Raw genomic sequence first — 16892 nt, 5'->3', positions numbered from 1 at the left:
CTCCTGTCTTACATTTAGGTCTTTCATCCATTTTGAATTTATTTTTGTGTATGGTATAAGAAAGTGGTCCAGGTTCATTTTTCTGCATGTGGCTGCCCACTTTTCCCAACACCATTTATTGAAGAGACTGTTTTCTTTCCATTGGATGTTCTTTCCTGCTTTGTCAAAGATTAGTTGACCAGATACTTATGGGTCCATTTCTAGGTTCTCTATTCTGTTCTGTTGATCTATGTATCTGTTTTTTCCAGTACCATACTGTCCTGATGGTTACAGCTTTGTAATACAGCTTGAAGTGATGCCTCCAGTTTTGTTTTTCTTCTTCAGAATGGCTTTGGCTAGTCAGGGTCTTTTGTGGTTCCCTACAAATTTTAGGATTGTTCTAGCTCTGTGAAAAATGCTAGTGGTAGAGATTGCATTAAATTTGTAGATTGCTTTGGGTAGTACAGACAATTTAACAATATTTCTTCTTCCAATCCTTCCGGATCTTTTACCTCTTTAGTTGATTTATTCCTAGGTATCTTATTGCTTTTGGTGCAATTGCAAATGGGATTGATTCCTTGATTTCTTTTTCTGCTGCCTCATTGTTGTATAGAAATACAACAGATTTCTGCACATTGATTTTTTATCCTGTGACTTTACTGAATTCATGCATTAGTTCTAACAATTTTTTGGGTGAGTTTTTTTTTTTATTTCTACATAGAGTATCATGTCTTTTGCAAATAGTGAAACTTTGACTTCTTCCTTGCCAATTTGGATGCTTTTCTATTTCATTATATGGTCTGATTGCTGAGGCTAGGACTTCCAGTACCATGTTAACTAGTAAGGGGATATCCCTGTCTTGTTCCTGACCATAGGGGAAATGCTCTCAATTTTTCCCCATTGAGGAGGATATTACCTGTGGGCCTTCCATATATGGCCTTTATGATGTTGAGGCATGTTCCATCTATCCCTACTTTATTGAATGTTTTTATCAAGAAAGGATGCTATATTTTGTCAAATGCTTTTTCTGCATCTTTTGAGATGATCATATGGTTCTTATCCTTTCTTTTTAGTAATGTAAAGCTCATCTCCTTTAGGAATGTTTGGGGTGATATATAAGAAAAAATTCTGATATATGTATATAATATATGTATATACATATATATGTATATAGCTCCTATACTGTTATCTTCTTTTGTCACAAACCAATACATTTTATTTTATTTTTTTTAAGAAGTGTTATTTATTCATGAGAGACACAGACTGAGAGAGAGAGGCAGAGACATAGGCAGAGGGAGAAGCAGGCCTCCTACAGGGACCCCAATGTAGGACTCGATCCCAGATCCCAGGATCACGGCCCAAGCTGAAGGCGCCCAACTGCTGAGCCACCCAAGTGTCCCACAAACCAATACATTTTAAAGAGTTCCATGCCAATGGGTACTTTCTCACAACATGGTTGTAAATTGCTTCCACAGTGTGATTTATTTTTTAAACTTTTAAAAAAATGTTGAGGCTCTTTTCTTTATATTTGTATTTGTGTATACACACACACACACATATATAATCACATCTTTTTAGAAAATTGATATTTTTATTTTTAAGCTCCATAATGTGATTTAAATTGATGCATAGGCTTCCCCTCTATGGAAGTAAGAACTTGTAACTAACCAGTCCTACTTCTGCACATTTATATTGCTCCCAACTCACTTGCTGATATAAACTAATTAAAATTAACAACCTGTAAATCTTTTGGATAACATTAATTATTCCTCAGGGTAAACTACTGAGATTTAAACTTCCAGATGGAAGGCTATAAATGTGTGTGTGTGGGGGGAGGCAGATTAGCTTCATAACCTAGTTGCCATTTAGTAAAGAATATTGATTTATCATTCTAAAAACTGATTATGCATATGAAGTTTTCCCAGATTATAATCAACATTACATGTTAGCATTAAAACCTTTTTGTAAAATAGAGAGTGAAATGGCATCTTTTATCGTTCCTGGGTTTGATTGCTTGGAATAGTGAAAGTCCTTCTTTCCTTTCTTTGTTTTGACTTGTATTTTTTTTCATGTGGAATGCAGTCACTGAGAAATATCTGTTAAAAGGTAAAATGTTATTATAGGTTTATTTAAATCTAATAGTGTCAACAATTGTTTTATGGATTTTTTTGTATCTGTTAGTAGATGCATACAAAGTTAGGATTATTATGTATTTCCCTTGCATTGACTATTTTATCATTAGGAAGTATTCCTGTGGGACCCAGGAAATTGAACAAAATCCCCTACCCCTGGACAAGCAGAGCAGGACTGACTCTATTTTGGGCTGCACCCGCCTTGTGCTGACCTGCTTATTACTTAGGGCACTGCCCCGCCCTAATCAAAGACCAGGACACACCCTAATCCGAAATCCAGCCCAGGGATACTGCCCTGCCCTAGTCAATGACCAGGGCACACCCTAACGGGAAATCCGGCTCAGTGGACCAGCTTGTCTGTGCAACTTTCTGCGATCCCATTGGCCACTGGCCCCTATAAAGTTGCTAAGCCTCTTAGTCTCGGGTCCAAGTCCCTGCTCTGCTGCGTCGGGTATACTTGGTCCCAGGCTCGAGCTTGTAAATAAACCCTCGTGTGATTGCATCGGTGTCGGCTCCTTGGCGGTTTCTCGGATTCGCGATCTTGGGCACAACATTCCTCTTCATATCTAATGCCATTTCTTGCTTTAGAATCTACTTATGTGATACTAATATAGGCCATATCACCTTTTCTGGTGTTTGCATGTTATATCTTTTTTTTTTTAAAGATTTTATTTATTTATTCATGAGAGACAGAGAGAGAAAGAGAGGCAGAGACATAGGCAGAGAGAGAAGCAGGCTCCATGCAGGGAGCCTGATGTGGGTCTTGATCCCTGGACCCCTGATCACGCCCTGAGCTGAAGGCAGACGCTCAAACCTCTGAGCCACCCAAGTATCCCTGCATGTTATATCTTTTTGTATTTTTTTTTGCTTTCAACTCATCTATGCATGTATCTAAAGTGTTTCCTTTTATTTTTAAAAAGTGTTTCTCGGGAACCCTGGGTGGCGCAGCGGTTTGGCGCCTGCCTTTGGCCCGGGGCACAATCCTGGAGACCCGGGATCGAGTCCCACGTCAGGCTCCCGGTGCATGGAGCCTGCTTCTCCCTCTGCCTGTGTCTCTGCCTCTCTCTCTCTCTCTCTCTCTGTGTGTGTGACTACCATAAATAAATAAAAATTAAAAAAAAAAATTCTAAAAAGTGTTTCTCTTTAAAAAACAGTATATACTTAGCTCTTTTAAACACCCAGTCTAATAGTATTTTAAATGATTTTGAACCCATTTACATTTCATGCAATTACTTATTTGTAGGATGTACATTTATCATCTAGCTAATCCTTGTATTTGTGCATCTTTTTTTAAAGATTTTATTTATTTATTCATGAGAGACACAGAGAGAGAGAGAGAGAGAGAGTGAGGCAGAGACACAGGCAGAGGGAGAAGCAGGCTCCACGCAGGGAGCCCAACATGGGACTCGATCCCAGGTCTCCAGGATCAGGCCCTGGGCTGAAGGCGGCACTAAACTGCTGAGCCACCGGGGCTGCCCATGCATCTCTTTTATGTTTCCTCATTTCCAATCTTTTTTATTTTTTATTTTTTTGAGGGAGAGAGAGTGCACGTGCGTGTGAGTGGGGTGGCAGAGAGTGGCAGAGGGAGAGGGAGAGAGAGAGAGAATCTTAAGTAGGCTTAGTGTGGAGCCTAACTCAAAAGTAGTCACTAACACTCCTTCGTTCAGTTCCAAAGTCCAGTGTCTTTCCTATAGACCAGAGAATCTCTAGTAGTCTCTGCACCAACCTGTTTCCATCTCCTCAGTAGAGTCATTTGGGTCCAGGTTTCTAGCATGTCTGGCTCTTCTAGGTGGGTTAGAGTTTGAGCCCTGAATTCACTCTGTTTGCAGTGTTTTAATTATGACCTGGTGGAGCATTCTATTCTTTCTTGTTTCCTGAATGTGGTTGGAACACAAAAACCTGTGGGTTACATGACAGGAAGGAAGGGAAGGGTTGGCCAAAGATGCCACCGCCCACATCCAGCTTCCCTCCCTGTTGTCGATGAAACCAAAGAGGGGCCCATAAAGCAGGCTGCAGGGCAATATGATCCTTGAAGTCCTTTGCCTCCTCTGCTTTGGTAAGTTTCTTAGGCTCATATAGTGGGATTAGAGGTGAAGGTGGGTGGAGAAAGACTGACCACTAGAATTGGAAAGAGAAGTAATAATATCTGCTTGTCTTTATTGATCTGCTTCATGTGTGTCTGGAACCTTGGGAGGCTTTGGATACATCTTACCCATCAAATGTTTTCCGGTATGCAAACACTTACATTCTATGCTCATGATCTGTCCTGTATGCTTATATCATCCCTACTTATTTGAAATTTTACTGACTCAATAGCCTTATTTTATCTTTCTTTATTTTTTCAATATCTTTATTTTTATTAATCTATTTTAAAATATTTTTTTATTCACTTGAGAGAGAGCGAGAGAGAGAGAGAGGAAGAGAGATAGTGAGAGAGAGCATAAGTGGAGGGTGGAGAGAGAGAATGTGTCCTTTGATCCCAGGACCCCCGGATCATGACCTGAGCCAAAGGCAGACAACTAACTGAGCCACCCAGGCGCTCCGATATCTTTATTTTAAACAAGCACATTCATTTGAAGATGGAAACTTTATGCCAAAAGCTTACAGTAAAAAGCAAAAATTCAAAAGAAAAGCCAGGGTCACTTACCAAAGATAGAAGGTCATCATAAATACATACACAATGTAAAGGAAGACATTAGGACATTGTATCTGGGCTGTTGGCCATCACATTTCTGAGCCCATGGCCAGCTACTTCCTTATTTTTATTTATTTATTTTTTAAACATTTTGTTTATTTACTTGAGAGAGAGAGAGAGAGAGAATAAGCAGGGAGAAAGAGACTCCCTGCTGAGCAGGGAGCCCAATGTGGGGCTCAATCCCAGGACCCTGGGATCATGACCTGAGCCAAAGGCAGATGTTCAACCGACTGAACCACTCAGGAGCACCAGCTACTTCCTTATTACAAAGGGCAGCTGGCTAGAGACAGTTGTATAAGGTGGTTGATCTTTAGCTCAAGAAATTCTTTGTTGTGATTAAAGGAGTAGAAGTGATTTGAAAGGGTAATGCCTTTCTGATGTTCTGATCAATGCTATCGAATACTATGTCACAGCAAAAACCATCTGTAGAGCCCCGCGGTTTGTATCCCATTATGTGAGAAATACTGCTCTGACTCTTGCCAACAGTACTGCATGATGGAGACACACTCAGGGACTGACAGTTCAGGGATCTTGCTCAGGGCCATACAGTGAGTGAGCAGAAACCTCAATATTCAAACCCAGGCTTGTCTGGCTCCAAAGTCACAATTGCTTTCACTTGGTCATATGGAATATGAAGAATGAGGCGTGGAATCTTCATAATGGTAAAGTTTTTGAGGTGTGTGAGCAAATGCCAGGTTGGGATCATTGAGACCTGAATTCAAAGAGATGAAGGAGATGAAAGGAGAGTGCTTTGGAGTGTCCAGGGACGTAGAGCTGGGGGCATCTCAGGACAGCCATTTGCTGGTGCTAAGAAAGCCTGATTTCCACAAATAGGGACAGTATGGGTCTTAGCTTGATTGGGTCCCAGTGATGTGATTGGTCTTCACAATAGTCTCTGATCCCTAGATTCTAGGGTAATCCATGGGCTTTCATTGCCTTTGGGCTGGTCTATTTGGTGAAATGAGGAAAAGATGTTACTATGACTTTGAATTTTTCTACCATCCTTGAAATATCTGAGCCACGCTTAAATTAGGGCATCTCTTCAGTTGGCCAATGTGCATTTGTTTATTCTTAACTCAGTTCCAGGATTGTGTAGACACTGCAGATACTAAGGTGAACAATACAGAGTAGCTACCCCCCCACCCCGGTGTTGATAGGACAGTAACACTTTGTGTCTCCCATAGGGTGACTACATAAGCTCTCTTAAGAATTACAGGGTTTGTGAACATCTGTGGAACCAGGACCAGTCCTGGGGCCACGTGAGGTGAGAGCCACACAGGAGACCTTCCTGGAGAAATGGGGCAGGAGCTGAGAGCACAGCTGCAGCCACAGTCCAGTGAGGGGAAGTGAGAACCCAGTTGCATGATCTCCAGGGTCCGTTCTCAGCAGCAGCCCCCGCCCAGGAGACCCCTCGGGACGGGCCTCCAGCCGGGTGCTCGTGTCTCATGGACAGTTCTCTCACAGGGCTGTGTGTTGGCCAAAGTAGCTGGATGACTGATGGTGAGTTCCTTCATTTAGACCCTCTCTCTCCTTCACTCCAAACTCCCCATGTCCCTTCTCTTTCCTTAAAGAGACTTCTTGAGAGCAGCTCAGGGCACCAAATCCCATCCCCAAATCTGCTTCCTTCCAGAGACCCTTCCCAAGCCCTTCCTCAATGCCTGGCCCAGCTGGATAATGCCTCCCAAGAGCAATGTGACACTGCAATGCCACACTTCCACCAAGAACGTCAACTTTGTTCTCAGAAAGGGAAGAAGTATCTTAGAGTCCTTGCAATCACTGGCTTCCACAGAGGGCGTGGCTGAATTTCACCTCAATGACCTAAAAACCCGTAACGCTGGACCGTACACCTGCGAATACTATAGAAGAGAGCTCCCACAAATAAATTCACAGCCCAGTGACATCCTCCTCCTGCTGGTGACAGGTGAGGAGGGTGCTTCGGAGTAACAGGGACAGGTGTGGGGGAGGAACCCCAGGGAGGCGGGGGTGGGGGGCAAGGGGAGACGGAGAAACTCAGCAGCAGAACGACTTGGCTGGGCTTCACCCAGGGCTTGTAGTCAGAGTCAGAAGAGGGTGAGACCAGGGATCTATCGTCTCTCCTGCTTGGTGGGACCCCTGCCAGGAGAACAGGGTGGGGGGGTCTCAGGCTTCTCCCCGTGACCTTGGAGCCCTCTTCTCTTCCAGGAGAGTTCCCTAAACCTTCCCTCCAAGCCCACCAAAGAGGTGTGGTGACCGCAGGAGAAACCGTGACCCTGCAGTGTCAGAGGCCAGACAATATTTTCATGCCTATAAAGTTCGCTCTGCTGAAGGCGGGAGCAGCAGAGCCCATACGGGTCCAGGATCCAGCAGGGAAGGAGACAGACTTCTCCCTCAGGAGTGTGACAGTCAGTGATGCCGGGAACTACAGCTGCGTGTACTTCCAGATAGGGGCCCCTTTTTTGACCTCACAGCCTAGCAATTTTCTGGAGATCCAGGTGAGAGGTAGGTTTTGCATGATTCTTAGGACATTTTAAAGTTTTAATTAATTGATTAGTTTCTTTTTATTTTGGCTATTTTATTTGTTTTCTCTGGTTCTGTTGACCTATATTGACTCATCACATTGTATCTGTTTCAGGTGTGCAACATACATATATTTTTTAACTGGAGAGCATTTCTTCTGTTATTTCCCAATTCCTGTTTCTCCTTTGTTTTCACGGTCATCTCCTTTTTAAGTCTCTCCTTTCCTACTTTCTAGTCTTCAGCCTTTGTTGTTTTGCCTTCTTGGATAACATCTCAAGTTGTTCCTCCCAACGATCCATCCCGCCACCACCAGGGCCCCTTCTGCCACCTGCGTCATCCCGGTGATGGAAACGTCATGGTGGTACCTTTGTCATTCTTAGAACGTGGTGCTTCCCCACTCGCCTGCTTTTGTGGCACAGATGTGGTGTCTTCTAAACTGATCTTCTGTGTTTGGCAGAACGCTACTTCGTTGGAGGCCATGCCATGCTTCCTGGGTGTTTTAAGTGTTTGTGTGTGTGCCATGGTCCGCAAACAGCCTGTAGTTAACAAGCAAGGTCCGGGTGGGCAGCCCTGAGAGGTGCAGAGGGCATCAGGGGGGTCTCCCTGCAGACTCTGCCTCCAGGGAACATTGCTGCTGATGGTCTCGGACAGGAGCTCTGCACTCATGGCACGTGTGGGTTGCAAGATGCAAATGCAAATGCGGGTCCTCTCTAGGAACCAGGGCCAATGCTGAGCCCTGGCTCTTCTTGGGTGAAGCTGAAATGAAATGCATGGTGGTCCTGATGCTCAGCCTCTAAGCTTGAGTCTTCTTGAGCTCCCTGGCGGCAGTAAGTCTTGGCAGGAGGAGGGGAGCAGACGCAGCCACTGAGGTACTTCAGCGCTCTGTGCAGCAACTTGGGTTGTAGGGGTTCCTCCTAAGCCTGATTCCTACCACAAGGAGGGAGAAGGGGAAATGGCAGTGTGGGAGGGTGGAAATGAGATGAAGAGCAAAGAAACACAAGAAGGGAGATAAAGCAGAGAGAACACAGAGGGAAGAAGGCAAAGGAAGACCCCACTACAACTCTCCTGAAGTCTCACGTTGTGTTTTCAGTGATCCCGATGTCAGGGAAGGTACAGCTGACCACTGGCCAGGAAATATAAGCAGGTGCAGAGAGTCACACTGGGCAGATCCACTTGAGAAGGAAGGATGCTCCTCTCCTGGCTGGCGCTCATCCTCTTCTCTCTCCCAGATCCTCCAGGTGCCACATTGGGGGATTACACCACGTCGGGGGATTACACCACGTGGGGGGATTACAACAGGTCGTCGGGGGATTACACCACGGGCAACCTCATCCGCCTGGGTCTGGCTGCCATAATTGTGGTGATATTGGGGGCTTTCCTGGTGGAAGCCTGGTGCAGCCAGAAGGAGCCTCCACGTGGATCCGTGTAGAACAGCTGAGTGCTTCTCTTGGTCATGGGTGGTATAGTGGCACGGGGTTCTCGAAACACCAAACTCTGCCAGGGGGACTTCTTGTGTTTCTCAACATGGATACAAATGGCATTTTTGGTGGGGTATTTCTTCACCACATGGGACTGTCCTGTTCATTGTGGGAACATTTAGCACGCTTTCTCTTTCCCATGAAGAAACCCCAATTAGTGCGGGAGAAGATAACAAGCGAGGACTACTGTACTTTTTCCAACACCCCTAGATGTGGAGGATGGGAGTGGGGTGATGTTCCACAGTGGAGAACCTGTGTTGGGAGGCCAGGAGAAATATTCCTTCTCTTTTACCTTTTTCTGATCTCAGGTCTGTCCTTCCATGCATAGGCTCCACAGCTGTCCAGGTGGAATGATGAGTCCTTGATCAAGTTAACAGCTTATGAGATCTTCTGGTTCTCCTCCTTCCTGGGACAGAAGGCACACCAAGAAGGAGGTTTGGGAAGCTTGCAGATGAGATGTGATCTCATTTATTTCCTGACATTACCTAAGTCGCAAAGTGGTCCCTGCATCTTCTGAGAGTATCATCTGGGAGAGAGTGACCGGGAACTGTGCTCCATATTAATGGCTTCTTGGTCCTCAGGATGACATAAATAAGATAGAATCATTTGGTTGTAAAATTTTTTCTGTGTCAAATTCAAAATTAATAAAGCATATAGCACCAGGATCCTTTTTACTGGTACTAGGATATGGAAAAGGTGGAATTTAAATTTCACAATAGTTAAGTGTGATATAGCATTCCACAGTGTTTTAGTAAAAGTAATACAGCATGACTTCCAGGTGTTCCATGACCTGATAAACTTGAAAATAACTATCTTTTACTTAACTGTGATCGTAGTTTCTGAAATCAAAAGCTAAGAACAAATGTCCTGGAAAAGAACTTTCTGAACTGTGGGTTTATGTCTAAGTCATTGAAAGCCATCAAAACCATTCTCATAAATCATCTGTTGCTCTCGAGACCAAACCCCAAAGCATCAACATACTCCCTTTAGGTCAAGAAAGATTTGGGTCCTCTTCCCTTGAGACTTCTGGTATACAGAAATTGAATAAATGCCAAAATAATTTACAAAAATAGTATCATTTTGAAAGTTTATATCTAGCACACACATATCTCAGTCTAATTTTGCTACTCACTAGTTAATGATAAGATTTATACCAAAGTGTATCGATTTTTTAAAAGATTTTATTTATGTATTTGAGAGAGAAAGTGAGAGAGAGAGAGAGCACGAATGGGGTGGAAGGAGAGGGAGAAACAGACTCCCTGCTGAGCAGGGAGCCAGATGTGGGGCTTAATCTCAGGACCCTGGGATCATGATCTGAGCTGAAGGCAGATGCTTAAGTCACTGAGACACCCAGGCGCCCCCAAGGTGTATCCATTCTTAGAGCAACAGGCCATGAGGTCCAGAAATTGCAAACCAGCCGTGAGATGTTTCCTTTTATTGAAGCCTGAAGATGCATCTCCCTGCTGTGGAGGGAAACTCGAAGCGGAGGTCATTTCTGAAAGTGAGGCCCAAAGGCACTGGTGACCACTTCCCCACCTGGTTTGCTCCCTGCTCTCTGACATAAACCTTTCACTACAGCCAGACCACACTCCTTTATACTCCCTGCCACCTCTGCCTCATCCAGAACATTCAATTTTTCAAAACGTGATTGGAATCCCACATCCTCCGGGAAGTCTTCCCCCTCCCCCGCCTTCCCTGCCCTTGTATGACCTCTAACGGCACTTCCAATTTGTGGGTTTTGTTCTTTACGTTCTTCCTTGCAAGGTCATCCTTCTGCTTAAGCTAAAGTGGGCGCATGTCGGGCTCCCTGCACGGAGCCTGCTTCTCCTTCTGCTTATGCCTCTGCCTCTCTCTCTGTCTCTGAGTGTCTCTCAAGAATAAATAAATAAAATATTAAAACAAAAATACAGTGGTTGCGAGCTCACCTACTCGCCACCAGTCCCAGCAAGGTGTTCAGCATACCGCATGCACCCAGTAAGACACGTGCACCCAGATCGGATGCAAATGAAGCACTGCTCTCCAACGCTGTGAAACAGAGTGATCCCCAACCCTACTGATTCCCAGAGGGGGTGACTGATGCGTCGGCCCCACCCTGGGGAGTACAGGTTCCAGCGGCCCGCGCGGGCCTGGCTCTGTTCGCGGGGGTGGAGAGTAGGGGGCGCAGGTTTTTCCCAGTGAGCAGACCTCCAGCTGGACTAAGGACTGGGGCCTCTCACAGGGCGGGGTCGGTGAGGGGCAGTTAGACATTCCCCCGAAGGCGCTGGGACTGTTGCTGAGTCTGGGCAGGGGACGCGACCGGGAGAGGCACCTGCGGCCCGCCCCGCGCACCGCCCTCCGCGCGCGCCCGCCCTCCCGCCGCAGGACCGCAGGGGTGGGGGCTCGCCCCGGCGCCCCTCCGCGCGCAGCCAGAGCCTGCGCGCCGCGTGCGCCTTGGGGAAGCTTCGGTGCGCTCCATCTGCGCCAGGAGAGGCCTGACCGCGGCCGTCCCGCCGGCGTTCGGGTGCCGTGAGCTGGTTGCGGGCCGCGCCCCGGGAGGACGAGCGGTGTTCCCAGCAGGTGAGTACGGGCCGTGAGCTCCCTGGCGTCGCCAGGTGGACGCTCCCGAGCCGGCCCTAAAGAGCGCTCCCCGCGCCCTGCGGTGCGCCCCTACACCCGGGGTCCTGCGCGGGCCCTCCGGAGCTAGCACCCCCCCCACCGCCGCCGCCTCGTAGCAGAGGAAGGAGGGTTCCTGGATTTCAGGCGCTGTGGGTGTGGCATCTCAAAGAGCGCCCTAAATATGCAAGGGGGTCTTTTTCTCTCCAGGGCTTTCTATTAGTGTAACCAACTTAATACTTTGAAGTCTTAAAATAGGGCATGCCAGACATTTTTGTATTCTTACTGAATACGTTTGGTGCAAAATTAGGGTGTACAGCTGTTAGTTTGATACATTGATATGTTGTGCCATGATTGTCGCAGCGACATTTGTCACGTTGTATACTTATGATATTGTCTATATTCATTATGCTGTGCATTAGATCTCTGTCGTTTATTTACTACTCCTTACAGGTTTGTACCCTGAAAAACCTTAGTCTAATCCCTGCATCCTCTGCCAATCACCACCTACTCTCTGTTTTACAGGTTTGACATTTTTAGATTTCACATATAAGTGATACCATACATTACCTGTCTTTACATTTGACTTATCTCACTTAGTATAACGTGCCCAGGGTCCATCAATGTTGTTGTAAATGGCAGGGTATCTTTTAACATTACGTTGTGTATATGTATTCCTTTTTTTTTTTTTTTTTTAGATTTTATTTTCAAGTAATCTCTACACCCAACAAGGGGGTTGAACCCACAATCTGGAGATCAAGAGTCACATGTCCAGGGACAGCCAGCCAGGCTCCTGTGTACTACATCCTTTTATCCATTCATCAGTTGATGGGTATTTGGGTTGGAAATATCATGGCTGTCATGAATAATGCTTCAATAAGCACGGGTGTGCAGAGATCTCATTGAAATCCTGTTTCTATGTCATTTGAGTATATTCCCAGAAGCAGAATTGCTAGATCATTTTATAGTTCTATCTTTAATTTTTTGAGGACTCTCCATATTGTTTTCCATAGTGGTTGGACCAATTTACATTCCCATTACAGCGAACAAGTGTTTGTTTTTTGGTTTTATTTTTTTTCACCACATCCTTGCCAGCATTGTCATCTCTTGTGTTTTTGACGACAGTCATTCTGACAGTATGAGATGACATCTCATTGTGGTTTTGATTTTCCTTTTCCTGATGATGAGTGTTGAGCATCTTTTCATGTATATGTTGACCATCTGGATGTCTTCTTGGGAAAAATGTCTACTTTTGCCCATGTTTTGGGGTAAATTGGGTTGTTTTTCTTTTGTTGTTGTTGTTACCAAGTTGTGTGAGTTCTTTATCTACTTTGGATATTAATCCCTTGTCTGATAATTTGCAAAAATTGTCTCCCATTCTGTAGGTTGTCTTTTCATTTTGTTGATTGTTTCTTTTGCTTTGCAAAAAAGCATTTGAGTTTGATGTAGTCCTGTTTGTCGATTTTTGCTGAGAATTTTTGCGTCTGTATTCATCTGGGATATTGGTCTGTGGTTTTCTTGTGGTATCCTTATCTGGTTTTGGTATCAAGGTAATGCTGGCTTCATAGAGTGAGTTTTGAAGTATTCTGTGCTCCTCAGTATTTTGGAAGACTTTGAGGAGGGTTGGCATTAATTCTTCTTTAAATATTTGGTAGAATTCACCAGTGAAACCATCTGGTCCTGGAGTTTTCTGTATTGAGAATTTTGTTTTTTGTTTTGGGGGTGTTTCTTTATTACTGATTCGATCTTTTTACTCATTATGGGTCTGTCCAGATTTCCTGCTTTTTCCTGATTCAGTCTCTGCAGGTTGTGTGTTTCTACGAATATATTAATTTCTTTAAAGTTATATAATTTATTGGCGTATAATTATTTATAGTAGTCTACGATTCTGTGTATTTCTGTGGCATCAATTGTAATGTCTCCACTTTCATTTCTGATTTTGAGTCTTCTCTCTGTTTTTCTCTGTCTAGCTAATGGTTTGCCAATTTTGTTTATCTTTTTAAAGAACCCAGTCTTAGTTTTATTGCTTTTCTGGTCTCTATTTCATTTATTATTATTATTATTATTATTATTATTATTATTATGTCTCTATTTCATTTACTTCTGTCCTGATCTTTATTAATTTCTTTTTTCTGTTCTCTGTGGCTTAATCTATTTTTTTTCTAGTTCCTTCAAGTGTAAAGTTAACCTGATTATTTGAGATCCTTCTTTTTTTTTTTTTTATTTGAGATCCTTCTAATGTCTGAATATATGTATTTATTGCTATAACTTTCTTCTCAGAACTGGTTTTGCTGCATCCCACAAGATTTGATATGTTGTATTTCCATTTTCATTTGTTTCAAGCTAATTTTTAATTTTCTCTTGATTTCTTCTTTGACCCATTGTTTAGAAGTGGGTTGTTTAGTTTCCACACATTTGTAGATCTTCTCGCTTTCTTTCTGTTGATTTCTGTTTTATAATCACTCTAGTCAGGAAAGACAGTTGGTGTGGTTTCGATCTTCCTAAATTTGCCGAGGTTTATTTTGTGGCCTATCACATGATCTGTCCTGGAGAATGTTCCACGTGCACTTGAGAAGAGTGTATTGTGCTGTTGTTGGACAGAATGTTCTGTATATGTCTGTAAAGTTCATTTGTTCTAAAGTGTGGTTCAATTACACCATTTCCCTGTTGATTTCCTGTCTGGATGATCTATTCATTGCTGATGGAGGGTACTGAAGCCCCTTGTTATAATTGTACATGGTCTATTTCTCCCTTAAAATCCATTAGTATTTGGGGCACCTGGGTGGCTCAGCCAGTTAAGCATCTGCCTTTGGCTCAAGTCACGACCTGGGATCAAGCCCCACATCATGCTCTTTGCTCAGCAAGGAGCCTGCTTCTCCCTCTCCCTCTGCCTGCTGTTCCTCCTGCTTGTGTGCTCAAGCACACACTATCAAATAAATAAATAAAATATTTTTAAAAAGATGTTAATAGGGCAGCCTGGGTGGCTCAGCGGTTTAGCGCTGCCTTCAGCCCAAGGTCTGATCCTGGAGTTCTGGGATCGAGTCCCACATCAGGCTCCCTGCATGGAGCCTGCTTCTCCCTCTGCCTGTGTCTCTGCCTCTCTCTCTCTCTGTGTCTCTCATGAATAAATAAATAATCTTAAAAAATAAAAAAGATGTTAATATATGCTTAATGTATTTTGGTGTTTGGGTGTTGGGAGCATATATATTTATGAGCATCTATCTTCTTGATGTACTGACCTCTATCATTATATAATGATCTTTGTCTGTTGCTAACTTTTTTGGCTTGAAGTCTGTTTTGTCTGACATTAGTATGGTTTTGCCTGCCATCTTTTGGTTTCTGTTTGCTTGGAATATCTCTTTCATCAGTTCACCTTGAGCCTGTCTGTGTCTTTAGAGCAGCAATGAGTCTCCTGAAGACAGCATAGTGTTGAGTGGGTTTTGTTTTGTTTTGTTTTGTTTTAATCCAGCCAGCTGGTCTGTGCCTTTTGATTACTGAGTTCAATTGATTTACATTTAGAGTGATTATTGCAATGTAAGGACTCACTACTCTCCCTTTATCTTTTACCTTCTGGTTATGTTGTCTCTGTTATTTCTTTTCCCTCTGTCTACCTTTGTAAGTCTCCCGTTCTGTCTCCCATGGTGGCTTTCCATCGTGATTTGCTCAGTCTGTGCATTTTTTCCACATGTCATGTCTTTGCTCTAGATTTTTGTTCTCTGGTTACTGTGAGGTTTACATCAAACAGCTCATAGATAAAATAGTCCCCTTTATACTGATAGCATATTATCTTCCTTTGCCTGCAAAAGTCCCATCCTTTTACTCCTCCTCTTGTATATTTTTGATGCCACAATGATCTCTTCTTATGCCGTGATTTCATTACTGAATTGCACTGGCTATGTTTTTTTTTTTTTAAGATTTTATTTATTTAGGGATCCCTGGGTGGCGCAGCGGTTTGGCGCCTGCCTTTGGCCCAGGGCAGGATCCTGGAGACCCGGGATCGAATCCCACTTCAGGCTCCCGGTGCATGGAGCCTGCTTCTCCCTCTGCCTGTGTCTCTGCCTCTCTCTCTCTCTGTGTGTGACTATCATAAATAAATAAAAAAAAAGATTTATTTATTCATGAGACACACACACACACACACACACAGAGAGAGAGAGAGAGAGAGAGACATAGGCAGAGGGAGAAGCAGGCTCCCTGCAGGTAACCTGATGCGGGACTTGATCCCAAGACCCTGGGATCATGACCTGAGCCAAAGGCAGACACTCAACTGCTGAGTCACTCATGAGTGAGGTGCCCATGGTTATTATTTTTAATGCTCTTTTTTTGTAACCTTCATGCTATATGTAAATTTTAAATATACTATTCTGAAAAAGCTATACTTTTCTAATGCTGACTGTTTACCACCTTAATCAGAATTTTGTGTATTTATGTCTTTGTGGTGCAGCTTGAAGAACTCCCTTCAGCATTTCTTGTAAGGCACATCTAGTGGCAACAACTCCCTCAGTTTTTGTTTGCCTGAGAAAGTCTTTACTCTCCTTCATATCTGACGAGTCGTCTTGGCTGGCAGTTTTTGTCTCTCGATATTTTGAATGTTCATTCTACTCTCTCCTGACCTATAGACTTTCTTTAAGAAATCTGCTTATAACCTCAGGGAGGTTCCTTTATAGGTTACTACCTTTCCCCTCCTGGCTGCCTTTACAGTTCTGTCTTTATTACCGTCTTTTGACACATTGTTGTAGTGTGTCTTGGAGAAGGTCTTTTTGCCTTGAGATAAGGTGTTCTGTTAGCTTTGTGGACGTTTATGTCTAGTTTCTTCCCGGGGTTTGGGGAGGTCTTAGCTTTTGTTTCTTCTTTTTTTTTTTTATTGCTTTTGTTTCTTTAAATACACTCTGTACTCCCCTTTCCCTCTATTCTCCTTCTGATATACTCGTTAATCGTGTGCTGTTTCCTCAAATGGAGTCTGGTCATTCTTGTAGGGTTTCTTTTTTTTTTTTAAGATTTTATTTTTTTTTAAGTAATTTCTACACCCAACGTGGGGCTCAAACCCACAATCTCCAAGATCAAGAGTTGCACACTCCACCAACTGAGCCAGCTAGGTGCCCCTCTTGTAGGGTTTATTTGCTTTAAAAATCTTAGTTCCCTCTCATTTTCCACCTGAATCATTTCTAGATCCCTTTATTCAGGTTCCCCTGTTCTTTTTCCTAGGTGATCTGCTCTATTCCAGTGCTTTCTAATGTGTTTTCCATCTTATTTATTGAGTTCTTCAGCTCCAGAATTTCCATTTTGCCTTTTTTTTTTAGAATTTCAGTCTCTTTGGTAAGATACTCCTATTCATTAATTTTATTCCTGAGACCGTGGTATTGACTTTCTGAGTTTTCTTGTAGTTCATTGAATTTCTTCATAGCAATTCTTTTGAATTCTTTTTTTTTTTTAAGATTTTATTTCTAAGTTGACTACACGTCCAACTTGGGGCTCGAACACACAACCCCAAGATCAAGAGTTGCATACTTAATCTACTGA

The 16892-nt window shown here is 43.5% G+C and overlaps 1 protein-coding gene across 13 annotated transcripts; it reads left to right on the top strand.

Annotated features, from left to right (window-relative positions):
• Positions 1-4055: 4055 nt before the first annotated feature.
• LOC484314 (T-cell-interacting, activating receptor on myeloid cells protein 1-like) lies at positions 4056-9667 on the top strand. Of its 13 annotated transcripts, none has more exons than XM_038527867.1 (7): positions 4103-4167; positions 4306-4340; positions 6271-6306; positions 6437-6727; positions 6988-7284; positions 8532-8735; positions 9109-9667. In XM_038527867.1, the coding sequence occupies exons 2-6, from the start codon at positions 4331-4333 to the stop codon at positions 8729-8731; spliced, it is 834 nt and encodes a 277-aa protein (XP_038383795.1). In that variant the 5' UTR covers positions 4103-4167; positions 4306-4330; the 3' UTR covers positions 8732-8735; positions 9109-9667. The 13 variants fall into 13 exon arrangements, 8 of the variants coding, with proteins under 8 accessions (XP_038383791.1, XP_038383792.1, XP_038383793.1 ...); XR_005354449.1 differs by having other exon boundaries at positions 4112-4167; positions 4274-4340; positions 6988-7277; XR_005354450.1 differs by having other exon boundaries at positions 4114-4167; positions 4274-4340; positions 8393-8540.
• Positions 9668-16892: the final 7225 nt, after the last annotated feature.

This window comes from Canis lupus, chromosome 1 (assembly GCF_011100685.1).
Source record: "Canis lupus familiaris isolate Mischka breed German Shepherd chromosome 1, alternate assembly UU_Cfam_GSD_1.0, whole genome shotgun sequence".
NCBI lineage: Eukaryota > Metazoa > Chordata > Mammalia > Carnivora > Canidae > Canis > Canis lupus.
Note: the sequence above shows the minus strand (reverse complement) of the source record. Positions and strands in the feature narration are given on the sequence as shown.